Consider the following 27,676-nt stretch of genomic DNA (forward strand, 5'->3'; position numbering starts at 1 on the left):
ACAAGCAGTAGTTGAAATAATGGCAAATGAAACTGGAGAACGTTTAAGAGCCCTGGCCAAAGAAACAGGGGCGATCCGACAGATGGCCCTCCAAAACCGTCAAGCATTGGACATAGTGCTGGCAGCCAAAGGAGGGACCTGTGCTCTCATTGGAAAGAATGTTGTGTGTTCATACCTGACGACACCAATGAGGTAATAGATCGCGCTAGTCACTTAGAACAAATTGCATCTCTTCCCCATGAAGAGCCAAGTTCTTTATGGAAGTGGCTAAGTAACCTGTTCAATTTCTCTGGCATAGGAAACTGGTTGTTTCAGGGAGCCCTGACTATCCTGTGTGGAATCCTAATGATTTTTGTATGTTTTCAGCTAATCTCCTGTTGTATCCAGAATTGTGTAAGGTATGCCACCCAGGTGACTGCCCCAAAACAGAGTGCTAATATGATGATGTTAAATATCACTGATGAACGAAGAGATAAAGAACTATTAATATGTGGAACCCAGTAATTGTTGGTCTTTGCATAAGCTTGACCAAAAGGAGGGACTGTGAAAGTGAAATGAATTATATTAAAGAAATGGAATGAATTAAAGAATGCTGTATGTACCTTTAAGTAGAAATGAGAAATGCTGCAAGCCAGGGGGGCAGGAAAGCAGACATTAACTGCTTAACTTGCCACTTAAGGGCAATTGGTGAAGCATTAGCCTTAGATCGATAAGAGTTAATAAGGAAGCAGGATATGCATATTGTGCCCTATGCAAATTTTACAATTTTGCTCTCTCTGTCCCTTTGTTTAGTTCGCACCCTTTTATCTGTATAAATAAGACTGTTTGACTCTTGCATGGGGGCTCACATTATCTGAATGTATTAGCAGAGCGCTGTGCTAATAAAACTGAGTGGTCTGACAAACTAGGAGTCCTGAGTCTAACTTTGACACCGTCTAGGGGCTGATGGAGGCGGATGGAGGTGGCGCTGGTGGCTCAGGCAGTAGAAGCTCCCGCTTGAGGCTCCAGAGATTGAGGATTCAATTCCCCCGGGAACCACCCACACAAGATATTGAGTTACGGCCCCACTCACCTCTCCCGCCGTTCACCTTTCCCCCTCCATCGTCCTGTGGCCCTGGCTACAGCATGTATCCACCGCCGGGGCCCGTCTTTTCTCTAGCGCCCCACTCTGGCTGCTCGGCGAGCCACCGGCCCAGCGCTGTGATGGCGGCCTAGACCCCCACATCCCTAGGGAGGAATACGAGCTCCAGCCGGTGCCAGCTTTGGCTCTGCGAGGGGGACGGGGAGCCCAAGCTCCAGGCTGGGCCCAGCTTTCCTGCTGCACTTCCCCAGAGCCAGAGGGGATGTCCCAGTGTCTGCTCGGCCGCGCTTTCCTCACCTGGCGGCTCTGTGCAACGAGCCATGTGACTTCTCAGCACCGTCCCCAGCCGAGCCCCAGCCCCGAGGTAGGACCCAGCCAGCCCCCAGGGCTGCTCCACAGGGAAGGGGATGAATCGGGAGCAAGGCTGTAGCAACAAAGAACGTGGCCCCCTCCAAACGGTGGCCCCCTCCGAACATATGTCCGGGCGGGGCCCCTTACAATGCAGAAACTGGAATGCGGTATTTATTTTGCCACTTTTAGGGGCCCCCTTCCTTGCGGGGCCCCCTCCGGTCAGAGGGTACGGAGGGCGCTCGCTACGCCTCTGATCAGGAGACTCGCCCAGACCACCCAGACCGAGCACCAGCCCCGGGATGCTGCTTATCTCCCCGGGGGGCACCTCCAGCCAAGGGGCCAGGCAGCATCGGGCTCAGTGCCCCCTTCCTCGAGTGTAGTGGGGAGGGGGGGACGCAGGGTCCCAGCAGCCCAGCTGGCCCAGGGTCAGGCAGGGACAGGGCAGGATGTGAAGGGAAGCAGGGGAGACGCCAGGCGGGTTAGGTTAATTTAACCCTTTTGCTGCTGTCTCTGCCTGATCCACTCGGCCCCTCGAGAGCCACCGTGCAGGTGAGGGGCACAGCCCCTGGGCAGAGGGGGGCCCCAGCAGATGGTGCAAGGGCGCCACCCAATGGAAAGTCCCGGGAATGAAGGTGCTGCCCCTGTCCGGGAAAGGTTGGCGCCTGCCCTAGACGCAGAAGGGGCTTCTCCCCTTTCCGACTCCCAGATCCCCAGGCGGGAAGGGACCATTGTGACCGTCTAGTCTGACCCTGTTCAGAACTGGGGCAGGCCCGGCTGGGCTGGGGGCCGATGGAGGCTGGAAGCCCAAAGTCTGCCCCCCCCCCGCACACCCCCAGGCACCAGCACAGACCCCACACCACCCATGGGGCATTAGCTGCTGGGCCAGAGGGGCCTGTGCACAATTGGGGGACCCTCAAAAAAGGGTTCCCGGGCCCCGACCCAGCTCCCTGCAGGCGGAAGGAGTGGGGAGGGGCCTCTGGCAGCACCATGGGCTCGCGGCACTGAACAGCCCAGCCGGGGGTAAGGGCGGTGCCGGGCTGGTCACAGCCGCAGCGACTGGCCTGGGCCCCGGGCGGTGGTTAGTTCCCGGGGGAGCTGTGGGGACCCCCCCCGGCAGAACACGCTCACACACAGACACACCCAGACCAGCCCGCAGGCCACGGGCCCCACAGACCCTGCGGGGGGGGGCGGGTGTGTGTCACATCTGGGCTGGGGCCAGGGGCTGTACAGGGATGGGGCCCTTCCCACACAGACCCCGCACTGGGCACAGGGGCCCCGCAGACCCTGCCGGGGGGGGGGCGGGTGTGTGTCACATCTGGGCTGGGGCTGTACAGGGACTGGACCCCGGGGCAGCCGCACACGGGCGTGGGGGGGCCTTTAAATTGCCCCCCCCCATCAGCAGGCGGGTCTACAAAGGCCCCCGCCCCCCGCCAGCTGCAGCCGCCCGCAGGCCGGGGAGGCCGGGCCCAGCCCCGGGACCTGGCGGGGGCTCGCGGCGCTGCACAGCTGGGGCTGGCCAGGCCAGGGGCGGGGCCGCGTGAGCACGTATGCAGATCTCCCTGCGAGCGGAGCATTGTGGGAACGGGACCAGGCTGACGAGCACGGCCCCAATTGACCGTGCGGGGCTCGGTGGCGAGAAGGGGCCGAGCCCGGGGCCTGTCGGAGCAGTTGGCGGCGGTCGGGGCCGGTGAGGGCGGGGCCGGCGGTCGGTCCGAGTCGGGCCCCACCGTGTGTTGAGAGTGTGGGGCGAGCGAGGGCGGGCGGCGGCCGGGGCGAACCAACTCATACTTACCTGGCAGGGGAGATACCATGATCACGAAGGTGGTTTTCCCAGGGTGAGGCTCATCCATTGCACTGCGGGTGTGCTGACCCCTGCGATTTCCCCAAATGCGGGAAACTCGACTGCATAATTTGTGGTAGTGGGGGACTGCGTTCGCGCTCTCCCCTGGCGCGCGGGTGCAAAGACAGAACAACGGGCTCGGGGGGAGCTTCTCGCTGGGGGTGTTTTCTCGGCTGGGTGTCATTCATAGTATCAGGGGGTAGCCGTGTTAGTCTGTACACCTTAAAGACTAACAGATTTATTTGGACATAAGCTTTCGTGAGTAAAAACCTCACTTCTTCGGATGCATGGAGTGAAAGCTACAGATGCAGGCATTATATACAGACACATGGAGAGCAGGGAGTTACTTCACAAGTGGCGAACCAGTGTTGACAAGGCCAATTCAATCAGGGTGGATGTAGTCCACTCCCAATAATAGATGAGGAGGTGTCAATTCCAGGAGAGGAAAAGCTGCTTCTGTAGTGAGCCAGCCACTCCCAATCCCTATTCAAGCCCAGATTAATGGTGTTGAATTTGCAAATGAATTTTAGTTCTGCTGTTTCTCTTTGAAGTCTGTTTCTGAAGTTTTTTTGTTCAATGACAGTGACTTTTAAATCTGTGATAGAATGACCAGGGAGATTGAAGTGTTCACTTACTGGCTTGTGTATGTTACCATTCCTGATGTCCGATTTGTGTCCATTTATTCTTTTGCGGAGGGACTGTCCGGTTTGGCCAATGTACATGGCAGAGGGGCATTGCTGGCACATGATGGCATATATGACATTAGTGGATGTGCAGGTGAATGAGCCCCTGATGGTGTGGCTGATGTGGTTGGGTCCTCTGATGCTGTTGCCAGAGTAGATATGGGGACAGAGTAGGCAACGAGGTTTGCTACAGGGATAGGTTCCTGGGTTGGTGTTTCTGTGGTGTGGTGTGTAGTTGCTGGTGAGTATTTGCTTCAGGTTGGGGGGTTGTCTGTAAGCAAGGACTGGCCCGCCTCCCAAGGTCTGTGAGAGTGAGGGATCATTTTCCAGGATAGGTTGTAGGTCGTGGATAATGCGCTGGAGAGGTTTTAGCTGGGGGCTGTATGTGATGATGGCCAGTGGTGTACTGTTATTGTCCTTGTTGGGCCTGTCCTGTAGTAGGTGATTTCTGGGTACCCTTCTTGCTCTGTCAATCTGTTTCCTCACTTCCCCAGGTGGGTATTGTAGTTTTACGAATGCTTGATAAAGATCTTGTAGGTGTTTGTCTCTGTCTGAGGGGTTGGAGCAAATTCGGTTGTATCTTAGGGCTTGGCTGTCATTCCTAGGTCAGCGTTGGGGCTGGTGACCAGTCCCAGGGGCTGTTGCTTTTTAAAGCGAGGGGCCCACTCCCGCCGGAGCAGCAGCTGCCCCTACACTCCTTGGCGCTGGCTTCTGGCCTCCGAATGCGGCGCGGAGCCTGGGGGGTGGGCCGGCAGGGACGGCGCTTTCCAGCCGAGGAGGAGAGGGCGGGGCTACAGAGCAGGGCGGCCTTATGGCGAGGGGGGGGAGGACCCCCCATTATCTGGTCTCAGGGTGAGCGCCGGGGGGACGGGCAGGCGCTTGGCTGGAAGCAGCAACGGGGGGGGCGGTCCGGGGCCTCAGGGGAAGCTCAGGGGTTGAGAGCTGGCCCGGGCAGGGCAGGTCTCTGGTGGCGGAGCGGGTCCTGGGGTGACGGAAGGGCCTTAAAAGAGGGGGGGCCACCAGCGCCCGCCCCCCGCACCCTCCTCTCCCTGTCAGCTCTCAGGCGCCTGTGCCTTTGGCCAGAGGCTTTCTTGGCTGCAACAGCGCCACCTCGTGGTGGGGCCTCACGGACACTGCGCTGCGCTGCCGGGGCGCCCCAGTCTGGGGGGAGGCAGGAGCTGTGGGAGAGGGAAGGAGCCTGGGAGTGAACCTGGCAGGTTGGTGGGTGGGGGGAGTACAGAACAGTTTCTTTCGGGGGGGGGATTGTTAGGGAGTTGGGGGACCTCCCCTGTCCCCATGTGGCCTGAAGTCCCCCCGCCCCCCATCACATCGGCAATACCAGGAGGGATGAGCTGGAGTGCTGATGAGAAGTACAGTAAGGAGAGGTTTCCGCGTGGGAGCCGTGTTAGTCTGTATCCGCAAAAAGAACGAGGCGTCCTTGTGGCACATCAGAGACTAACACATTTATTTGAGCATAAGCTTTCGTGGGCTACAGCCCACTTCATCCGATGCATGGAGTGGAACATACAGTAGGAAGAGATATATATATAAACACAGAGAACATGAAAAGATGGGGGTTGCCTTACCAACTCTTAACGAGACAAACAATTCAAGTGGGCTATTATCAGCAGGAGGGAAGATCACTTTTGCAGTGGTAATCAGGATGGCAGATTTCAAAAACATTGGTAAGGCAACTCCCATCTTTTCATGTTCTCTGTATATATATGTATCTTCCTACTGTATTTTCCACTTCCATCTGATGAAGTGGGCTGTAGCCCACGAAAGCTTATGCCAGGGTTCGGCAACCTTTCAGCAGTGGGGTGCCGAGACTTCATTTATTCACTCTAATTTAAGGTTTCGTGTGCCAGTCATACATGTTAACGTTTTTAGAAGGTCTCTTTCTATAAGTTTATAATATATAACTAAACTATTGTTGTATGTAAAGTAAATAAGGTTTTTAAAATGTTTAAGAAGCTTCATTTAAAATTAAATTAAAATGCAGAGCCCCCCGGACCGGTGACCAGGACCTGGGCAGTGTGAGTGCCACTGAAAATCAGCTTGCGTGCCACCTTCGGCACGCGTGCCATAGGTTGCCTACCCCTGGCTTATACCCAAATAAATGTGTTAGTCTCTAAGGTGCCACAAGTACTCCTGTTCTTTTCACAGTAAGGAAAGTAACTAAAATACTTCCCTGAGAAACTGTATTTTCTAAACGGAGAACCTACCCTAATTCCCAATTACTGAGGGACACTCTCCACTCATCGATCTATTTTGCTTTCCCCAACCAACTCTCTCTAGAACTCTTCACGAGCAATGTACCGGAGTATTCGGATTCCAAACTGTATTGTTACATTCATTCACCTACATTTGGGTTATTGGTGATTAGGTACGCTGTGGATCATCTGAGTTTTAAAAGCAAACTTTGTATTTGTGGATAATCTAAGCATGATACCCAGACGTACAGATAGGCTGCTTTCAGCCTATGTACTACATTTTTTTTTACATTAGCTTTACTAACATTTTAAAATCTGTTCCTATCAGTTTAATATCTGACAGGTTCTCTATCCGAGAGCTTTATAGTCAATGGATTTTTTAAACAGAGAGAAGGAATAGGAGCTTGCTCCATCCACTCCGCACTGCAATCTGCTATTGCATATTTCCGGGAATGGTGCGCCTCCTCTCAGGGAGAGCATTCTGGATTAAAAAAAGAGAAAAAAGTGTTGTTACTGTCTTGTTTTTAACATGACTCTGCATTGTTCTCCTACTATGTGTTTTTCAATGTAGGGGTCTGCTTTTTTCCCCTTCTACTTTATGACTGTTTGTAGGTCACTTAAATGGCTGGTTATTCTTTTCCAAGCAGGTGCCCACACTGCTCTCATTAGTGTACTTCCAGACAGCGGCGGCTCCAGGCACCAGCGCTCCAAGCACGTGCCGGGGGTGGCAAGCCACGGGGGGCGTCCTGCCGGTCCCTGCGAGGGCGGCGGTCAGGCTGCCTTCGGCGGCATGCCTGCGGGAGGTCCGCCAGTCCCGCGGATTCGGCGGCAATTCGGCAGTGGGTACGCCGGAGCCGTGGGACCGGGGACCTCCCGCAGGCACGCCGCCGAAGGCTACCTGTCTGCCGTGCTTGGGGCGGCAAAAAGCTAGAGCCGCCCCCGCTTCCAGAAGCGTGTGGTTTGGGGTCAGTCGCTCTCTCATCAGTGTCCCCATCAGGGAAAAAACCTGTCCATTGCTCCCCCCTTGGGAAAATGGTCGCTGTTTTAGCTTAGGGAGCAGGCTCTAAACCGGTTTTCCCCAGAGACTAGGGATCGTTTCTAGGATCAGGCGGAAGGTTGGAGCCTGCGCGCGCCGCCCCTGTTGGGCCAGAGGCTGATGGGGGGCGGGGGGACTTCAGGCCACATGGGGACAGGGGAGGACCCCAACTCCCTAACAATCCCCCCCACAAATAAACTGTTCCGTACTCCCGCCACCCACCCCCACCAACCCGCCAGGTTCACTCCCAGGCTCCTTCCCTCTCCCGCCGCTCCTGCCTCCCCCCAGACTGGGGCGCCCCGCAGCGCAGCGCAGTGTCCGTGAGGCCCCCAAATCGCCACGAGGTGGCGCTGCTGCAGCCAAGAAAGCCTCTGGCCAAAGGCACAGGCGCCGGACAGCAGACAGGGAGCGGGGGGGGGGCGGGGCGGGCGCTGGTGGCCCCCCCTCTTCTAAGGCCCTTCCGTCACCCCAGGACCCGCTCCGCCACCAGAGCCCTGCCCGGCCCAGCTCTCAATCCCTGAGCTTCCCCTGAGGCCCCGGACCCGGACCGCCCCCCCCGCTGCTGCTTCCAGCCAAGCGCCTGCCCGTCCCCCCGGCGCTCACCCTGAGGCCAGGTAATGGGGGGTGCTCCCCCCCCCCATAAGGTTGTGGCCCTGCCCGCTCCGCTCCTCCTCGGCTGGAAAATGCCCTCCCTGCCGGCCCAGTCCCCGCGCCATAGCGAAGTCGGAGGCCAGAAGCCAGCGCCAAGCAGTGTAGGGGCAGCTGCTGTTCCAGCGGGAGGGGGCCCCTGGCTTTACAAAGCTGCTCGCCCTGGCTCCAGTCACCAGCCCCAACGCCGACCCGTAGGAAAGAAGAGAGAGAAAAGCGCACAGAGAAGTTTGAGGAAGAAGGAGCGATACGCAGCCCCCTCTCCTCCAGCCCGTTGTTCTGTCTTTGCACCCGCGCGCCAGGGGAGAGCGCGAACGCAGTCCCCCACTACCACAAATTATGCAGTCGAGTTTCCCGCATTTGGGGAAATCGCAGGGGTCAGCACACCCGCAGTGCAATGGATGAGCCTCACCCTGGGAAAACCACCTTCGTGATCATGGTATCTCCCCTGCCAGGTAAGTATGAGTTGGTTCGCCCCGGCCGCCGCCCGCCCTCGCTCGCCCCACACTCCCAACACACGGTGGGGCCCGACTCGGACCGACCGCCGGCCCCGCCCTCACCGGCCCCGACCGCCGCCAGCTGCTCCGACAGGCCCCGGGCTCGGCCCCTTCTCGCCACCGAGCCCCGCACGGTCAATTGGGGCCGTGCTCGTCAGCGTGGTCCCGTTCCCACAATGCTCCGCTTGCATGGAGATCTGCATACGTGCTCACGCGGCCCCGCCCCAGGCCTGGCCAGCCCCAGCTGTGCAGCGCCGCGAGCCCCCGCCAGGTCCCGGGGCTGGGCCCGGCCTCCCCGGCCTGCGGGCGGCTGCAGCTGGCGGGGGGGGCGCGGGAGCCTGCTGACAGTGGGGGAGGGGCGCAATTTAAAGCCCCCCCCCACGCCTGTGTGCGGCTGCCCCGGGTCCCAGTCCCTGTACAGCCCCAGCCCAGATGTGACACACACCCGCCCCCCCCCGCAGGGTCTGTGGGGCCCGTGGCCTGCGGGCTGGTCTGGGTGTGTCTGTGTGTGAGCGTGTTCTGCCGGGGGGTCCCCACAGCTCCCCCGGGAACTAACCACCGCCCGGGGCCCAGGCCAGTCGCTGTGGCTGGGACCAGCCCGGCACCCGCCCTTGCCCCCGACGCCGCACCGAGCTCGTGGCAAGATGCTCTCGCAGCCGGTGTCTCAGCGGCTCTCGCCGCGGCCCAACCCAGCGGGGACGTGTTCCGCCAGGCCCAGGCCCCGCAAACGCCCCTAGAGGGAAAGCGCCGGCCAAACGGCACGACAACGCCCCCAGGGCTGCCGAGTCCCTGAATGCAGCACACGCGGGTCAGAGCAGGCGAGATGTCACCGGGGCGTCCAGCACCTAGTAGGGTGACCAGATGTCCCGATTTTATAGGGACAGTCCCAATTTTGGGGGCTTTTTCTTCTATAGGCTCCTATTACCCCCCACTCCCGTCCTGATTTTTTACACTTGCTGTCTGGTCACCCTAGCGCCTAGTGTGGTGGTTTGTACGGCAGCGGCACCGACGGGCCCAGGGATGGACCGATTGCAGTGGGCGCTGCACGGACACGGAGCCAGCAGACAGTCCCTGCCCCAGTCACCTCACAGACTGCGGGGGGGTGGGGGCGGTGTCTCTGTGTGTGTGTGTGTGTCTGTGTGGCACAGAAGGCCCCAGTGACCTCACAGACTGCGGTGTGTGTGTGTGTGTCTCTGTGTGTAACTGTGTGTGTGTGGTTAGTACACATAAAGATCCCATCTCCTGGCACAGAAGGCCCCAGTCACCTCACAGACTGCATTGTGTGTGTGTCTCTGTCTGTGTGTGTGTGTGTGTGTGTGTGTGTGTCTGTGTGTAACTGCGTGTGTGTGGTTAGTACATATAAAGATCCCCATCTCCTGGCACACAAGGCTACAAGAGCATTTGCTGGATGCTGTCTGCCGGAAGCTGGGCCTGGCCGCCCGGATAATCGCCTGGTTCTGTTCATTCCCTGCGAGGCGCCTGGCACCGACCGGCCAGTGTGGGCAGACAGGACACAGGGCTAGCAGGACCCGTGGTCTGACCCGGTGGGGCCGTTCCTAGGATTGTTGGTATTTTTCTACCCTGGATAGAACTGTTGTGATCCACCCCACGCAGCGTGGGGCACGGGCCCCCCAGTGCTGGCTGGGACCGGTACCTGGGCTTGGAACGGACGAGATTTTTATCGGTAAATGTCAGTCAAGGTGGATTCCGCCCCCCCATGTTACCATCGATAATGATGAAAACGTCAGCCAGGCACAGTAAGACACGAGCTGTCGGAGCCCGGGTCCGTGTTAGATTTCGGGACATTCCCGTGTGGGTTCTGACACGCGATGGCGACACGTGTTTGAACAGCCGTAAAGCGTTAACGTGTCGAGTCTCCCCATCGCTGGCAGGAAATAACCGTCCGACCCCCCGACCTCCCACAACTGCGACGTGCAACGTGATAAAAACCCAACAAACAAAACGGCTGGAAAATCCCCTGGACTGTGTCTGTGGAACGGCCCAACCCAGCCCCGGGCGAGCCCTGGCATCGGCCGGGCGCTCGCTGGGCCTGCTTGCGGCCGGGTGAGCAGAGCAGGGGCTGGCTTTACCCCACCCCCCCCGCCAGCTCCAAGCCTCCCAGGGGGGTTTCCAGTCTCAGAGAGTATTTCCCAGGGCCCCCCCCCATACACACCCCGGGGGGGGGGGGGGAGGATTGACGGGGCCGGGGCTGCAGTTCAGCCCTGCCCAGGATCACTGGGCACCGCCGAGGGCTCCCCAGAGCTGCAGCTGGAGGAATTTGTCCCCGGCCCCCCCGCCGCAGCCCCAAACACCAGCTCCCCCTCCTGGACCCCCTGCAATGCAGGGCCCACAGCCCCCCAGGCCGGCCCTGTCTGTCTGTCTCCTGGGGGGCAGGAGGGGGTGGGGGTGGGCTCCGGGACCCTCCCTCCTCAGCCAGGGGCGGCGGGTGATGGGGAGACCCGGGGGCTGACCCTGCACCAAGGGCCCGTCTCCGCCTGCCCCGCGCCCCGGCCCCGGCTCTGCCCCGAGCGCACTAGCAGGGGCCGCAGCCCCGGGTGGGCGATGCGCTGTAGACGGACCCTGTCTGTGCCGCCCCCCGCCCGGCAGCGGGGCGGGTCCATGGGCCCCCCCCCATCCCGGGCCGCTCTCCCCGCCCCCCCGGGGGTTGGGCTTCCTGGGTCAGCGCCGCGGCTGCATCCGCGCCCGGCCCCGCTGCTGCTCCCGGCCCGGGCGGGGGGAGCCCGGGGGCCGCGCTGGGCTGGAGCCGGAGCCGGAGCCGGAGCCGGAGCCGCCCCTGGGCCGCGCAGCGCCGAGCTCCGCCGGCGGGAGGGAGCTGCTGCGCCGGGGCCGGCAGGTGCGGGAGGGGCCGGGCCGGGGGGCGCTGCAGGGCGGGGGGAGGTGTGGAGGGCTGGAAGGGGGCGGGGGGAGGGCAGGAGGGGACGGGGGAAAGGCGCAGACCCCCATCCAGCCATGGGGCAGGAGCGGCAGGCAGGGGGGTGACTCAAATCTGAACATCCCAGAGGCCCCCCCCGCCCTCCCAGAGCCCCCCAATCCTGCACCCCCACCGCCCTGGGTGTCTGCAGCGGGGACAGTGAGACCCCAGGGGCTGTGGTACCCCCCGGGGTGGCATCCCCTTCCCTGCCCCCCGGTCAGCCCCACGGGCCCATCCCGCCCGGTATCCTGCCCCCTCCCTGCCCCCTGGTCAGCCCCACAGGCCCATCCTGCCTAGTGTCCTGCCCCCTCCCTGCCCCCCAGTCAGCCCCACAGGCCCATCCCGCCTGGTGTCCTGCCCCCTCCCTGCACCCCAGTCAGCCCCACAGGCCCATCCTGCCTGGTGTCCTACCCCCCTGGGTCAGGCCACGTCCCCCGGAGCAGGCCGGGGCTGGGTTAAAATCATGGGACGTTCCCTGTAGCAGATACAAGGGGAGACGCATCATACGCAGATTAAACTGACACGATTTTAACTATACGCGCTCGGCAAAAAATAAAATGAAAATTAAAAAAAGAAAACTAACAATTTAAATACTGTACCTGTAGCGCGGGCGATTCCGCCCGCCATTCCACTCAATGGGAATTTGACTCGACGCGATTTTCGCCTCACACGCTGACTTTAGAACCTAACCCCCGCGTAAGATGCGACTCCTGTTTATTCTCCTCCCGCGTGGCACGCCCTGATCTCACCTGTCCCCGTCCCCGAGCAGGATTTCTGATCCCCGGACCGGACGCACTCTCCTGGATGGAGCGAGGGGCAGAGCCGGGGGTCCCGGGTCCCCGGGGCGCTGAGGAGACCCCGAGAGACACTCGCACAGGTGAGGAATCGCTTAAACCGTCTCAGAAATTCACCGCTGGCTTCCTGGGGTCTTTACATCCTGGGCAGTAACAGAAGGGGCTTTACAGGCCTTCCAGGGGCTGCCCCGGCCCCCTGCCTTTCCCCCAACCCCATTTTATGTTTGTAAATGTTTTTCTCTGCCCTACTGCCCTGTGAGAGACCCACACAACACAACGGGGCAGCTGATTGTGCAGGGGCCGCAGAGACGCTGACTGGGCAGATGCTGCCGCCGGCACAAAGAAAACCGGCTGGGGCCAGCGGTTAGGAAATGCGGTTCCTTCGCTCATCCGTCAGTGACTCGCCCGGTGGTGCCCTGCCGCCAGCGCGTGGGGAGGGGATTTCAGGATCGGGGGAGTAAATGCGGCTGGGGTGTTAATTCTGTATTGAGGGCGAAGCAGCTCACCAGATTAGTTTAAACCCCAGGCCGCCGTCCCCCTCCACACACAACATTTACAGAGGTGTGTTTACGTGCCTAGTGCAAGGCAGTGGGGACACGGACTCACACGCAGTGTCTCAGGTGGTGAGTGTGCGCACACGAAATCTCACCACAACAACCAATATCTACCACCTTACGGTCAATTCTTTGTTGGCTCTTATGGCCTGGGTTCCCAGCTCCGCCGCCTCCTTTCCCATTTCTGTGCCTCGGTTTCCCTGTTGTTAGGCAGATCATGCTTTGCGACCTCCAGGTGAACAGCTGCGAGGGAGGCCCAGAGCAGTAATATAATCACTGCAAAGGCCTCCCGGCCTCCCCAGGCCTCAGCCCAGATTGTGACCTCATTACGTTCCTTGCTTTTTTCATGTTGTACCTTGTGAAGAATAATAATGATTTGTGTGACGTGAGCATCTAGCCCGGACTGAGCTCAGGAGCCCATGTGCTCGGAGCTGGACATACACCTAGCGAGAGACAGTCCTTGCCCCGTGGACTCGGCCGTGTGAACGGCCAGTGAGGGGAGGGGTGTGAGGGCAAACAGAAGCCCAGGGAGAGGACGTAGCAGCCGGTGGTGAAGCTGGGAATAGAGCCCAGGACTCCAGGCGGAGGAGTGACTTGATTGTGGTGTTTTAGTCCCTGCGAGGGGGGAAATAGCAGCTACTAACGGGATCTTTGTCCGGGTCTGTTCTGGCCGTAAGCTCTGTGAGTCTGACCCACCAGACCGCGCTGCCCCTCAGCGCCCATCACACGGGTGATTCCCCTGGGGTGACGCATGGGGGTCGCGCTGACGCTGACTAGTCACCCAGCGTCTCTGGCTGGCTGTGCCCGGTATCCGGCAGCGCGGTCACTTTCACGGATCGTTCCCACGCCCGCCCAGCCGACGTCCTGGGACATGCAGGGTCATTTTCTAAGTACATTTCGAAAGCGCTGACATCTGTGTGTGAAGCTGAACCGCGGGGACTCCTGCAACGTTCCAGTTAGGGATGTGGGGAACCTGGCGGCCACTCGCTGCAGCAAAGGAGACAGGTCCGGTCTCGTCCCTGACCCTGCACTATCTGTCCATCCACCCCTGGATCCTAGTGTACCCAATCTACCCCCCCACACACACACCCTGGGAATAGCCCCAAGTGCTCCTTCTGCTGGTGCTCAGAGCCCCTGCAGGCCGCCAGAGTGAAATCGACCTGACTCTTGTCAGTGTCACAGCAGCCCACAGGAAACAGCCTGAAAATGACCAGTGTCTTCTCAGTTTCCTGCTGCTGGGGATCTCTGAGCAGCACCAGAGCTGCCTGTCTGCAGACTCAGGAAGGCAGTGTGGCCTCATCGGGCTCCCTACAAAATCAGCCTCCCAACAAGAAGGGCCAGAAATGAGAGCTTGAATCCTCGGGGAGTTCCCGGCCTCTCCTCCTACCATGGGCAGTGCCAGCTGCCAGGGGATTTTTTACACCTCGGGTTTGTTCCCCTGACCTGAGGAGTCCAGCGCAGGGCGTGATGGGTGTCTGGATTCTCTCTTTCTTTCAGCGCGTGGGAACGAGGAGGAGGCGACTCAGCCAGGGGTGGCGAATGAGACGCTGCCAGGAGGAGCTGGAAGGGACATTTCCCGGAGTCCGGAGCCGGGGAAAGCCTCCGAGGGGCAGCAGGGGAACCCCACGGAGGAGAGTGGGGATGAACCCGCCCCCCGCAGGGGCGACACAATGGACCCGAGCGAGGCCACGGCCCGGCCAGGGCGGCTCTACACCTGCCCGGAGTGCGGGAAAAGCTTCACGCAGAGCTCGCACTTCATCCGGCACCAGACGGTGCACACGGGGGAGCGGCCGTACCAGTGCGCGGACTGCGGCAAGAGCTACCGGCAGAACTCGGACCTGGTGAGCCACCGCCGGCTCCACACGGGCGAGGAGCCCTTCCACTGCGCCGAGTGCGGCAAGCGCTTCCGTCAGAGCTCGGAGCTCATCATCCACCAGCGCAGCCACACGGCCGAGGCCCCCTACCCCTGCCCCGAGTGCGGCAAACGCTTCCGCCGCAGCTCGCACCGCCTGGCCCACCAGCGCACCCACACCGCCGAGCGCCCCTGCAAGTGCCCCGACTGCGGCAAGGGCTTCCGCACCAACTCGGACGTGGCGCAGCACCGGCGCACCCACACGGGCGAGCGCCCCCACCAGTGCCCGGACTGCGGCGAGCGCTTCAGCGTGCGCTCCACGCTGGTCAACCACCGCCGGGTGCACACGGCCGAGCGCCCCTTCGCCTGCGGCGAGTGCGGCAAGCGCTTCACCCAGAGCTCCACCCTCAACCGGCACCGGCGCATCCACGTGGGCGAGCGCCCCTACCGCTGCCTGGAGTGCGGCAAGAGCTTCAACCGCAGCTCCAACCTGCTCACCCACCAGGTGCTGCACACGGGCGAGCGCCCCTTCCGCTGCCCCCGCTGCCCCAAGAGCTTCAACCAGCGCGCCAACCTGCTGACCCACCAGCGCACCCACACGGGCGAGCGCCCCCACCAGTGCCCCGGCTGCGGCAAGCGCTTCAGCCAGAGAGCCAACCTGCTGGTGCACCAGCGGCTGCACGCGGGGGACTGACCCCGGCCGGTCTCCGGGGCGCTCTAGCCAGCCGCCCACTCGCTGGCGTCGGGTGTGGCCGATCGGGGACTCCTCCGGCCCAGCAGCCCCCGGCAGTCCCGACCAGCTCTTCCGTCCTGCCAGCCCGGCGTAGGGGGACGGCGTGAATGGGCCGGAGGTGTTAACATAACCCAGCCGCTGTCCACCGTTACACAGTGTTACACACGGGCCGGCGTTGGGGTGCAGAGACCGCTGCCCGCTCAGCGCCAGGGCACACACCGTTCCACAGCCTGGGAACCGTTTCGTAACGACGCAGCAAAGGCCGAGCCGGTAAAGCCTCTGCAGTGTGAAGTACGAAGCCAGCCAGGCTTACCCTGTTAGTGTCCGCGGTCCCGTTCCCGTCCGCCGGAGAGAGGAAAGGCCCTTTGAGCGTCTCCTGGGTGCATCAGCGCTGGCAGTGACGGGACCGGAGAAGAGAGCTGAGACGGGCTGGAGCCAAACGTCTGATCTGTTCAGCCCAGGTGTTGTCTGGGCTTTGGCTGGAGCTGGGGGTGGCCGTGGCCTGTGGGTCCCGCTCTCTGGCCCGGGCTGGGTGGACATTTCTCAGGGTGAGATCCCAGGAGACGGGGGTGGCAGCCAGGATGGGGAAACTCGCTCCAGGAGACCCGTCTGGTTGTTTCGGTTTTTCCCCCCAAAGTCTCTTTCTTTAAGGCCCTGCAAAGGGGGAGGTGGGCGGCCCGGCCCAGCCCCTCATCGTTATGTTCACCAATTAAATTTATTTCCATACGGACAAACTTAGTGTAAGTTACTTCGTTCCCCTGTTTTCGTATTTATGAAGTTCAGACCTTAACACACACAGTCCCAGGGCCGTAGGAATCGGTCTCTTCGGCTGAACTAATTCAGGCTCGGTCTGGGTTTTGTCACCTGCCTGTAACATCATCCGCGACTCAGGATAACCTGACGGACTTTTCGTGGTTACTTCCCATGCAGGCCGAAGTTATAAACCCAACTGTCCCATCAGGTCCCTGGGCTAATGACCTGACCTCCCCTCTGGGGGGCTGCAGGGTCTGTGTAGCTCTGTCCCGTACCCCGTCATTCACAACGATTTCAGCGGGACCCCACGTGTCCAATTGAACTGGGACCGGGGCCAGATCAGATCATCAGAGTTTTAAACCAGCCGTACGGGTATCGCTCATTCGTACACTCCTCACTCGGTAACCCTGAACGGCACAGAGACCGCCTGCAATGTCTGTTTAATGTCACCCAAGGCACCATCGCTGGTTAGCTGCTTTACACACAACGTCACAAACAGAACAATTGTAAAGAAATGCAAAAATGATAATTATTACCAAGCATTAAAACATGGCCCCTTCCTTATTTACAGCGACACGAACTGTCACTTCTTTCCTGTCCTGCCTTCTCGCATGTCTCTCCAGTCCCTGCCGTCCGCCCAGTTCTTCATGTACTCCGTCCCGGTCTTTGAGATCTGCTTCTCACTGACCTAGGATGTCACTGACTGGTCAGTCCCGCTAGAACAGGGGACGCCGGGCAAATCCGGACTGCCAGACACGTTTGCCCGGACCCTGAAATCTCTTTACCTATTTCATTGTTGTTACTGTCTCTGGAGTCTGGCCCTTGACTGAGAAATTTGGACTTTGGCAAAGTACAACGACTACCCCTGCTATGTAAAGATTAATTCAGCACGGATGTGCCCCGAATTCCCCAGACCTCACCCTACGTGGGGGACCAAGAACTCCCCCATGGGGGAAGCTCATGGCATGGGACACTGACTAACTGAAAGGAATCATAGAATCATAGAATATCAGGATTGGACGGGACCTCAGGAGGTATCTAGTCCAACCCCCTGCTCAAAGCAGGACCAATCCCAACTAAATCATCCCAGCCAGGGCTTTGTCAAGCCGGGCCTTAAAAACCTCCAAGGAAGGAGACTCCACCACCTCCCTAGGGAACTCATTCCAGTGCTTCACCACCCTCCTAGTGAAATAGTGTTTCCTAATATCCAACCTAGACCTCCCCCACTGCAACTTGAGACCATTGCTCCTTGTTCTGTCATCTGCCACCACTGAGAACAGCCGAGCTCCATCCTCGTTGGAACCCCCCTTTAGGTAGTTGAAGGCTGCTATCAAATCTCCCCTCATTCTTCTCTTCTGGAGACTAAACAATCCCAGTTCCCTCAGCCTCTCCTCATAAGTCATGTGCTCCAGACCCCTAATAATTTCTGTTGCCCTCCGCTGGACTCTTTCCAATTTTTCCACATCCTTCTTGTAGTGTGGGGCCCAAAACTGGACACAATACTCCAGGTGAGGCCTCACCAATGTCAAATAGAGGGGAACGATCACGTCCCAAGATCTGCTGGCAATGCCCCTACTTATACAGCCCAAAATGCCATTAGCCGTCTTGGCAACAAGAGCACACTGTTGACTCATATCCAGCTTCTCGTCCACTGTGACCCCTAGGTCCTTTTCTGCAGAACTGCTACCTAGCCATTCGGTCCCTAGTCTGTAGCAGTGCATGGGATTCTTCCGTCCTAAGTGCAGGACCCTGCACTTGTCCTTGTTGAACCTCATCAAATTTCATTTGGCCCAATCCTCTAATTTGTCTAGGTCCCTCTGTATCCTATCCCTACCCTCCAGCCTATCTACCACTCCTCCCAGTTTAGTGTCCTCTGCAAACTTGCTGAGAGTGCAGTCCACACCATCCTCCAGATCATTAATGAAGATATTGAACAAAACCGGCCCCAGGACCGACCCTTGGGGCACTCCGCTTGAAACCGGCTGCCGACTAGACATGGAGCCGTTGATCACTACCCATTTATCCCGACGATCTAACCAGTTTTCTATCCACCTTACAGTCCATTCATCCAGCCCATACTTCTTTAACTTGCCGGCAAGAATACTGTGAGAGACGTATCAAAAGCTTTGCTAAAGTCAAGGAATAACACATCCACTGCTTTCCCCTCATCCACAGAGCCAGTTATCTCATCATAGAAGGCAATTAGGTTAGTCAGGCACGACTTCCCCTTGGTGAATCCATGCTGACTGTTCCTGATCACTTTCCTCTCCTCTAAGTGCCTCAGAATTGATTCCTTGAGGACCTGCTCCATGACTTTTCCAGGGACTGAGGTGAGGCTGACTGGCCTGTAGTTCCCCGGATCCTCCTCCTTCCCTTGCACTACATGAACCTTTTTGGACTGTAACCCAAGGGGGCGTGCGGCGTGGCTCGAGCTCACAGGAGTCAAAGCGGCTCCCGCCCGGAGCAGACAGGACAGACGTTTCAATCCCAGTTCAGAAGAGTGCTGTGACGGATCTGCAAAGCAGGGGAGGGGGTACGGCTCCCATCAGCCACTCCCCATTGCACGGATCCCTCCTCCTGCCTTTCCCATCAGCTCCCACTCCCAGTCGCACTCCAAGCCAGGTCAGGGGAAAGGTGCTGAGCCGGGAGGTGGCTGGGCTCTGGCTGGGGGCCGGGAGCCGCGGGGCAGCTGGAGAGAAGCCCAGGGACGGTGCCAGAGCCGTGTGTGGAACAGGCTGTAAGTGCCGGACGACCCAGTGCTCTGCCTGGCTGATTTCAAAGGCAGCTGTGCGACTGTCCTGGTTCTGGGTCCATTTCCCTCTGCTGCGGCTGGGGAGGCTCTGAGCACACAGAGGCCCCAGGTGGGCTGGCTGCAGACTCAGGAAGGTGGTGCTGGGATCCCCATTTGGATTCTGCTTCCCACCCAGGCAGGCTGGGAGCTTTAACATGTTGAATCCTGCAGGTGACGGGCCGGCGAGCGAGAGCGAGGAGGGGGATCCCCAGAAGGAGGATCGGGAGCGAGCGGAACCGTGTGGGATGGTGCTGGGTCAATCCCAGGGGAACGCGTCTGGGAGCCCCGAGGGTCAGCACAATGCAGACAGGCTGTACCGGTGCCAGGAGTGTGGGAGGAGCTTCCGTCAGAGCCCCCAGCTTATCAGACACCAGGCCATCCGTACGGGGGAGAGCCCCCACAAATACCCCGACTGTGGGAAAGGCTTTGCCCTGGGCTCAGACATGACCAGGCATCGGCACGTCCACATGGGAGCGCCCCTACGTGTGCCCTGAATGTGGGAAAGGCTTCGCTCACAGCTCCAACCTCATCCGGCACCGGAGCCTGCCCACGGAGGAGAAACCCTACAAGTTCCCGGCCTGCTGGTCCTGGAAGGGCTTCCAGGTGAGCTCCCACCTCGTCACCCCCCAGCGCATCCACACAGGCAAACGCTCCTACCGCTGCTCCGAATGTGCGGAGGGCTTCAGCCACAGCTCCCAGCTGGTCAAGCACCGCCGGACCCACACGGCCGAGCGCCCCTATTAATGCCCTGTATGCGGGAGTGCCTTTGGGGCCAGCTCCACCCTCATCAGCCAGCAGCGCACCCACACGGCCGAGCGCCCCTTCCAGTGCCCCGTCTGCCGGAAAAGCTTTGGCCAGGTCTCGGGGCTCACCCGGCACCAGAGGATCCACCCCAGGGAGCGCCCCTACAAATGCCCCAACATGGTGCCCTGAGGTGATCGCTGACCCCCTGACTACCCAGCCCCCCAACGGGCTCCCCCTCCCCACTGCCGGGCCCCTCCAGCAGCCTGGGGGCGAGGGGGAGGGGAGGGAAAGCCCCGACCGGCCCCTCCTCCGCGCTGGGTGCAGGGGTCCCAGCCGGGTGGTGAAGTGGCTCCAAACAGACATTTCTTCTGATCCCAGGACCCAGCTGATTTCCAGCGGTCGGACAGAGCCAGGAAGTTTTATCCCAACCCCGGTTCTGGCCAGAGAGACGTTACCAGCCCGGCCTGCCAGGGCCGATTCCCCGGGAAGCAGAAGGGGCTCGATCCCTGAGCCGCAGGGGCTGAGGCTGGTGTCACTCCTCCTGGCACCTAATCCAGGCCGGGTCCCCGGCTGGCGCGAATCGGCCGCAGCCCCGTTGGGGTTGGTGAGGCCGGGTCCCCGGCTGGCGCGAATCGGCCGCAGCCCCGTTGGGGTTGGTGAGGCCGGGTCCCCGGCTGGCGCGAATCGGCCGCAGCCCCGTCGGGGTCGGTGGGGCCGGGTCCCCGGCTGGCGTGAATCGGCCGCAGCCCCGTCGGGGGCTGGCGTGAATCGGCCCCAGACCCGTTGGGGTCTGTGTGGATTCACACTGGCTGGGGATCTGGCCGCTCCGTCTATCAGCCCAGCCGACTGGCCGATCTCTGCAGGCACAAGCCCGCTGGGCGTGTAAATGCTGGTTAGCGGGACAGGCTGGCTGGTGTCTCGGTGGCTCACCAGCGGCTCAGCTGCTCCGGGCCGGGCTGGCTCCGTACGTTCAGAGCTGAGAGGTTACCGAGTTTCTGTCCTTCGGTTAAGCTAGTGTGAGCTGGTGGTAACTAAAAAGCTGGGGGGAGAGGGGTGCAGATGGCCGAGCGTCTGACAGGCCCATTGGAAGGGAGCCGAGATCGCAGTGGGGTCTCCAAGGGTGGGTCTCTGAGTGGGCACCTCGTGTCATTCGCTCATTACACAAGAATAACCTGGGCCCAAAATACCCGTGTTTATTTACAGAGACACGCGTCCCTGGCTGGGTTCTAGCAGCTTTAACGTGCCGAGCACGGTGGGCGCCGCTGGAGGCTCACGGGCTGGTTAAAGGGATGCTGCCCTATTCCAGGGGACATGACATGGACTCGTCAGATCTCAGCCCTCGAGGGCCTCTGCTAATTGTCGTTGTATTACCAGAGCGTCTCGGGGCCCAGGGCCCCCTGGGCCAGCGGCTGGCCCTACCCCGTGGAAGAGACTGTCCTGCCCCAAGGAGCTTACGCGCTAAACAGCCAAAGCACACGTTCTCCCCACTCACAGGTAGGGAGATGAGGCACAGGGAGATTAAGTAACTTGCCCAAGGTCAGCCAGCAGCTCAGTGGCAGAGTCAGGAATAGGACCCAGGCATCCCACGCTAGTGTTTTCCCCACGCTACCCTTCTCTCTACCTCCGGCACGTGGTTACCCCCCTAGGACCAGCTCCGCGTTTCTTTCTCTAGCTTCTGGTTTCATTGGCCCGTCGTGTCAGTTAGTAAAACACACAGACAAGTTTCCTCTCGTTCAGGAAGGAAGGGCGGGCGCGGGGAAGGGCCTGGGGCGGGGCTGAAATGCAGCATCTGGAGCCGGGCCCGGGCACTCAGGGGCTGTTTGGGGTTTTCCTGCTCCGAACCAGGAGGAATAAAGCGGCTTTGTGGTTCCCAGTCGCCCTGAGTCCTTTGCTGAGAGAACAGGAGTGTAAAAGGGATGACAGGAGCCCCCCAGGAAATGCTCTTGAGGGGTTTGTTGGCGACACCGTATAACCTGCTGGTTCTGCTCTGTGACCCGCGCGGGCCTGGAAGGTTTCACCCCAAGGCTGAGTTACGGATCCCTCCCCTGGGAGCTCCCTGTGTAACATGCCTAACGCCCCGCTACGCCGGCTGGGGACTTCTCCTGCCTGATCCACGCACAGCCGGCCCCATGGCCCAGCCAGGCCGGAGCAGCCCCCGCTGGGCTCCCCCATGGCCTCTCTGCTCCCCCACACCCCGCTGATCCCAGACAAGCCGGAGCAGCCCCCACTGGGCTCCCCTATGGCATCTCTGCTCGTCCCCGCCCCCCGCTGATCCCAGCCAGGCCGGAAAAGGGGTCCGATACAGGTGTAAACGCCTCTGTCTCCCCAAGGGACGTACCCGGCCCCTGTTCCCAGCGTGTCTGAGCCTCGCAGGCCCTGGTGCAGGGACACTCAGACTGTGGCTCGCACGCCCCGAGCGCCTGTTTAACGTGTCTCTGGCGGCTCTTTGCAGCACCAGGTATTAAAACGCCCTGTGATGTAACTATTAACCCGTCAGACTGCTTTTACTGTGTCCTTAACCAGTGACCTTATCAACGTGCAACATATTAATTTCTTTGTTGTGAGAATACCACACACACACACACACACACACACATGAGTAACTCCCCAGTGACACTGCTTAACTATGGAGACCAGAGCGAATGAAACAAGGAATTCACACCAGGGCGGCTCTTTTGGGTCATGCTGGTGGCTCCGAGGTCCGAGTGTCTAATACATGGATCCTGGCCCCCCATGTGCGGGGCAGGGTGGGTGTCACCCCATGGCCCGGTGGGACCCAGAGGCCAGGGCCTGGCCCCCTGTGCGGGGCAGGGTGGGTGTCACCCCATGGCCCGGCGGGACCCAGAGGCCAGGGCCTGGCCCCCTGTGCGGGGCAGGGTGGGTGTCACCCCATGGCCCGGCGGGACCCAGAGGCCAGGGCCTGGCCCCCTGTGCGGGGCAGGGTGGGTGTCACTCCATGGCCCGGCGGGACCCAGAGGCCAGGGCCTGGCCCCCTGTGCGGGGCAGGGTGGGTGTCACCCCATGGCCCGGCGGGACCCAGAGGCCGAGAGGCTGGCCCCCCATGCAGCAGGGTGGGGTGTCACCCCATGGCCCGGCGGGACCCAGAGGCCAGGGCCTGGCCCAAGCTCTCCAGGCCGCCTGGGGCGAGCTGGGAATCACAGGCGGGTCTCCCAGGCGAGCGCCCGACCCCGGGGTCCTCAGGTGCCCGGTCCAGCCCCACGGTGCCCCTCAGGCAGGCAGCCCGGAGCAGGGGAGCTGAGCGGGGGGGGGGGGGCCCAGCGGGGGGGCAGGGGGCTGAGCGGGGGGTGCGGGGGGCTGAGCGGGTGGGGCGGGGGGCTGCAGGACTGGGGGGCGGGGGGCTGAGCGGGGGGGAGCTGCAGGACGGGGGGGGGGCCCAGCGGGGGGGCGGGGAGCAGCCGGGGCTGGGCGGCGCTTTGCTGGCCCCGGTCCTGCTGGTTCCCCCCGGACACGGTCTGTGAGTCCGGGAGCCTCCGGGAGGATGGGCACCGCCCGGCAGAGGCGGGTCCGGGGGCGGGTCCATGTCCCCCCCCCCCCATCCCGGGCCGCTCTCCCCGCCCCCCCGGGGGTTGGGCTTCCTGGGTCAGCGCCGCGGCTGCATCCGCGCCCGGCCCCGCTGCTGCTCCCGGCCCGGGCGGGGGGAGCCCGGGGGCCGCGCTGGGCTGGAGCCGGAGCCGGAGCCGGAGCCGCCCCTGGGCCGCGCAGCGCCGAGCTCCGCCGGCGGGAGGGAGCTGCTGCGCCGGGGCCGGCAGGTGCGGGAGGGGCCGGGCCGGGGGCGCTGCAGGGCGGGGGGCGGGGGGAGGGCAGGAGGGGATGGGGGGCAGTGCGGGGGGCAGGGCGCAGCCATGGGGCAGGAGCAGGGGGGTGACTAAGATCTGAACATCCCACAGCCCCCCCGCCCTCCCAGAGCCCCCCCAATCCTGCACCCCCACCGCCCTCGGTGTCTGCAGCGGGGACAGAGAGACCCCAGGGGCTGTGGTATCCCCCTCCCTGACCCCCCGGTCAGCCCCACGGGCCCATCCCGCCCAGTGTCCTGACCCCTCCCTGCCCCCCGGGTCAGCCCCACGGGCCCATCCCACCCAGTGTCCTGACCCCTCCCTGCCCCCCGGGTCAGCCCCACGGGCCCATCCCACCCAGTGTCCTGACCCCTCCCTGACCCCGCGGTCAGCCCCACAGGCCCATCCCACCCAGTGTCCTGCCCCCTCCCTGCCCCCTGGTCAGCCCCACAGGCGCATCCCGCCTGGTATCCTGCCCCCTCCCTGCCCCCCCGGTCAGCCCCACGGGCCCATCCCACCCGGTATCCTGTCCCCCTGGTCAGCCCCACAGGCGCATCCCGCCTGGTATCCTGCCCCCTCCCTGCCCCCCCCGGTCAGCCCCACAGGCCCATCCCACCCGGTATCCTGTCCCCCTGGTCAGCCCCACAGGCGCATCCCGCCTGGTATCCTGCCCCCTCCCTGCCCCCCCCGGTCAGCCCCACAGGCCCATCCCACCCGGTATCCTGCCCCCTCCCCACACCTCCCCGCGCCCTGGACCAGCCTGAAAAGCAGCTGTGTTAGAATCATGGACCCTTCCATGTAACAAACGTGGGGCCACGTCCCCAGCCCTGATCTCGCCTGTCCCCATCCCCGAGCAGGATTTCTGATCCCCGGACCGGACGCGCTCTCCCAGATGGAGCGAGGGGCAGAGCCGGGGGTCCTGGGTCCCCGGGGTGCTGAGGAGACCCCGAGAGACGCCCACACAGGTGAGGAGTCGCTTAAACCGAGTCGGAAACCAGGGGCGAAGCCCCCAATGTGGGTTGTCGTTGTTACTATTTGCATTAGCAGAGCTTGTGGGCCGGGACCCTGCTGTGCCGGGTGCTGTACGAACCCCCAGAGGTTGCCCTGCCCTGCAGAGCTCCCAGTCTGACTAGGCCGGACGGACACAGGGCGGGAGGAGAAACGGGCCCAGAGAGGGGACGCGGCTTGTGCAGGTCACCCAGCAGCAGGGCCGGGAACAGAGCCCCGAGCCCCGAACCAGAGGACGGCTGCTGCCAGTTCTCAGAGACCCCTGCCCTATGGCTCGGGTGCCCTGACGCCTGGGTCGTGTGTCCGTCAGGCTAATTAGCCGCTTGGCTGCGCGGACGCAGGGGGCAGGAGGTTTCATTTCTGTACCTCGCCTGGGACGAGAGTTCTCCGGCCTCAGCTGCTCGCTTTGTGCCGTTATTAAGTTCACTTCAAAAGCACCAGGAGGCACCATGGCCTAGTGGATACAGCACTGCCCTGGGAGTCAGGAGAGCTGGGTTGGGCACTGGCCTGCTGGGTGACCTCGGCCAGTCGCTGTCCCTCCCGGTGTCTCAGTTTCCCCGTTGTACAGATGGGGATAATGACCATGACCTGCTTTGTAGCCAGGGATTATTTTCTTTCTTAAAATCTGTGACAATTTAAGCAGGTTGGGCCATAGGGAGCTCCTGCTGCCAGGTCGCTGCCTGGAAATGTGATGGCCACGTGCTGCAGGAAGGGAGACGTCGCTGTCTAGCCACATCCTTAGCTCCTACCCCGTCCATCCGTCATTGCTAGATCCCAGCGTGTTTGTCTGTCTGTCTGTCTGTCTGTCCCCCTGGTGAATAACTCCAAGTTCAGAGCCTCCCAGCAGGGACAGAGTGAAATTGACCTGATCTGGATCAGTCTCACAGCAGCCCTGAAACTGACCAGATTCTTGCCAATTTCCCTTTGCTGCTGCTGCAGGGGAAACTCTGGGCAGCAGCCCAGGCACCGGCGCTCCCTGTCTGCAGACTCAGGAAGGCAGCACAGCAGCTGTGAATCATCTCCCCCACCAGACAGGCTGGGAACGTCAGTGCATTGATTTTAAATGAGCGCTGAACCCCGCAGGGGCTCCCGGCTCCGGTCTGTCCCTGAGGGGCAGATTCCCAGCCACAGGGGAATGTTCTTTGGTTTGCCGCCCCCCTTTCTGAGCCGAGACTGACCCGTGTCTGGATTCTCTCCCAGCAGGCGAGGGGCTGGTGAGCGAGACCGAGGAGAATCCCGATCAGGACGGTCCGGAGCCAGCTGAACTGTATGGGACGTTCCCGGGACGTTCCCAGAGTCCTCAGCGGGGAGCGGCCTGCGAGCGTCAGGAAGACAATGCCACAGCGGAGAGAGCGGGTGAGTCCGCGCTGTATGGGGCGGATTTCACAGGCCCCCACGGGACCGTGGCCCAGCCCAGAGCCTCCCCGGGAGACAGATTCTTCACGTGTCCCGAGTGCGGGAAGGGCTTCGGCCAGAGCGCGCACCTCATCCGGCACCAGACGGTGCACACGGGGGAGCGGCCCTACAAGTGCCCCGAGTGCGGGAAGGGCTTCAGCCAGAGCTCGGACCTGACCACGCACCGGCGCGTCCACACGGGCGAGGAGCCCTACGCCTGCGCCGAGTGCGGCAAGCGCTTCGCCCAGAGCTCCAACCTGATCCGGCACCAGCGCACCCACACGGCCGAGACCCCCTACCGCTGCCCCGACTGCGGCAAGCGCTTCCGCCGTAGCTCCCACCTCGTCATGCACCAGCGCACCCACACCGGGGAGCGCCCCTACCGCTGCCCCGACTGCGGCAAGCGTTTCAGCCACAGCTCCCACCTGCACCGGCACCAGCGCATCCACACGGGCGAGCGCCCCTACAAGTGCCCCGACTGCGGCAAGAGCTTCGGCGTCAAGTCCACCCTGGTGACGCACCGGCGGGTGCACACGGCCGAGCGGCCCTATGCCTGCGCCGACTGCGGCCGGGCCTTCGCCCAGAGCTCCACCCTCAACCGGCACCGGCGCACGCACGCGGCCGAGCGCCCCTACCGCTGCCCCGACTGCGGCAAGAGCTTCATCCAGAGCTCCAACCTGGTCACCCACCTGATCCTGCACACGGGCGAGCGCCCCTTCCACTGCCCCCGCTGCCAGAAAACCTTCGCCCAGAGCTCCAACCTCAGCCGCCACCAGAGGACCCACGCGGGGCGCCGAGCCCGCCCCTGCCCCGAGTGCGGGGAGAGCGTCCCACGCGGCGCCGGCCTGTCCGCCCACCAGAGACGCCACGTGGGGCAGGAGACGCCCTCGCCGCCCTGCTAGGGCCAGCTGGTCCCCCTGGTACCCACCCACCAGACGCCACGCGGGGCAGGAGACCCCCTCACTGCCCTGCTAGGGCCAGCTGGTTCCCTGGTACCCACCCACCAGAGACGCCACGCGGGGCAGGAGACCCCCTCACTGCCCTGCTAGGGCCAGCTGGTCCCCCTGGTACCCACCCACCAGAGACGCCATGTGGGAGAGGAGACCCCCTTGCCGTCCTGCTAGGCCCGGCTGGTCCCCCTGGTACCCGCCCATCAGACGCCACGCGGGGCAGGAGACCCCCTCACTGCCCTGGTAGGGCCGGCTGGTTCCCCGGTACCTGCCCACCAGAGACGCCACACGGGGCAGGAGACCCCCTTACCGCCCTGCTAGGGCTGGCTGGTTCCCCTGGTACCCACCCACCAGAGACGCCACGTGGGAGAGGAGACCCCCTCGCGGCCCTGCCAGCCAGGGTGAGGGGCGCGTGCCCCTATTCCCTCACGCCTCTCCCAAGTATCCGGCTGCCCCATCCTTGCTAGCAGCTGATCAGACCCCCCGCCTGGCTCTGCCAAGCCCAGGCAGCCCCAATTGGCTCCTCCTTGCTGCCGAGTTCCCGACCCACCTGATGTGGCAGGGGGAGAAGGAACCTGCCATCCCCCTCTGATTCCCCAGCCATGGAAAACACGTGGGCTGCGTCCTGCCCAGCTGGAGCCATGTCCCGTGGGGCGCTGCCCTCTCCCCTCGGTGCTGCCCAGGGAGCTGGGCGCTGGGGTGGCTCGCGTGTGATGGGCTGTGCCGGGGCTTGGCCGGCAGGATGGAGAGCCAGCCCCGCTCGCTCTCGTTTCCCCAGGTCTCCCCAAGGAGCGTGGCGCTGTGCACCCTGCCAGTGGTACCCCAGAGCCCTTGTGGGGAGCTCCCTGCTGCCTGGGGGAGTTGGCCAGCGCCGTCGCCCCCTTCCCGGCTGTATTTAACGAGCTATATTTATGATGAGGCGTTCCATTCTAGCTCGACTGATAAGAGGCCGATGACGTCGTCCCGGGATGGCCGAGGCCGCCCGACCGGGCCAGGAGTCCAGCCAGGCTTCTCCTGCGCATCCCTC

The 27,676-nt window shown here is 62.0% G+C and overlaps 2 protein-coding genes, 2 non-coding genes and 1 pseudogene across 5 annotated transcripts; 4 read left to right on the forward strand and 1 right to left on the reverse strand.

The window, feature by feature from the left end:
- The first annotated feature begins 3,216 nt into the window (after nucleotides 1-3,216).
- Nucleotides 3,217-3,380, forward strand: LOC128848497 (U1 spliceosomal RNA). Its single transcript, XR_008447057.1, has one exon. It is a non-coding gene; the product is annotated as a U1 spliceosomal RNA (small nuclear RNA).
- A 3,074-nt stretch (nucleotides 3,381-6,454) lies between these two features.
- On the forward strand, nucleotides 6,455-6,634 carry LOC128848477 (U2 spliceosomal RNA; annotated as a pseudogene).
- Nucleotides 6,635-8,151: 1,517 nt separating this feature from the next.
- On the reverse strand, nucleotides 8,152-8,315 carry LOC128848498 (U1 spliceosomal RNA). The gene has a single exon (XR_008447058.1). It is a non-coding gene; the product is annotated as a U1 spliceosomal RNA (small nuclear RNA).
- A 4,131-nt stretch (nucleotides 8,316-12,446) lies between these two features.
- LOC128847417 (zinc finger protein 239-like) lies at nucleotides 12,447-16,309 on the forward strand. The gene is made up of 2 exons (XM_054046803.1): nucleotides 12,447-12,504; nucleotides 14,127-16,309. The coding sequence occupies exons 1-2, from the start codon at nucleotides 12,447-12,449 to the stop codon at nucleotides 15,173-15,175; spliced, it is 1,107 nt and encodes a 368-aa protein (XP_053902778.1). The 3' UTR covers nucleotides 15,176-16,309.
- Nucleotides 16,310-23,114: 6,805 nt separating this feature from the next.
- On the forward strand, nucleotides 23,115-26,802 carry LOC128847568 (zinc finger protein 239-like). 2 transcript variants are annotated; one of them, XM_054047089.1, is made up of 3 exons: nucleotides 23,115-23,272; nucleotides 24,154-24,261; nucleotides 25,505-26,802. In XM_054047089.1, exons 2-3 carry the CDS (start codon nucleotides 24,189-24,191, stop codon nucleotides 26,599-26,601), a joined length of 1,170 nt encoding a protein of 389 aa, XP_053903064.1. In that variant the 5' UTR covers nucleotides 23,115-23,272; nucleotides 24,154-24,188; the 3' UTR covers nucleotides 26,602-26,802. The 2 variants fall into 2 exon arrangements, with proteins under 2 accessions (XP_053903064.1, XP_053903066.1); XM_054047091.1 differs by having other exon boundaries at nucleotides 25,508-26,802.
- The last annotated feature ends 874 nt before the right edge of the window (nucleotides 26,803-27,676 follow it).

The sequence above is a fragment of the Malaclemys terrapin genome, chromosome 13 (assembly GCF_027887155.1).
Source record: "Malaclemys terrapin pileata isolate rMalTer1 chromosome 13, rMalTer1.hap1, whole genome shotgun sequence".
Classification (NCBI taxonomy): Eukaryota; Metazoa; Chordata; order Testudines; family Emydidae; genus Malaclemys; species Malaclemys terrapin.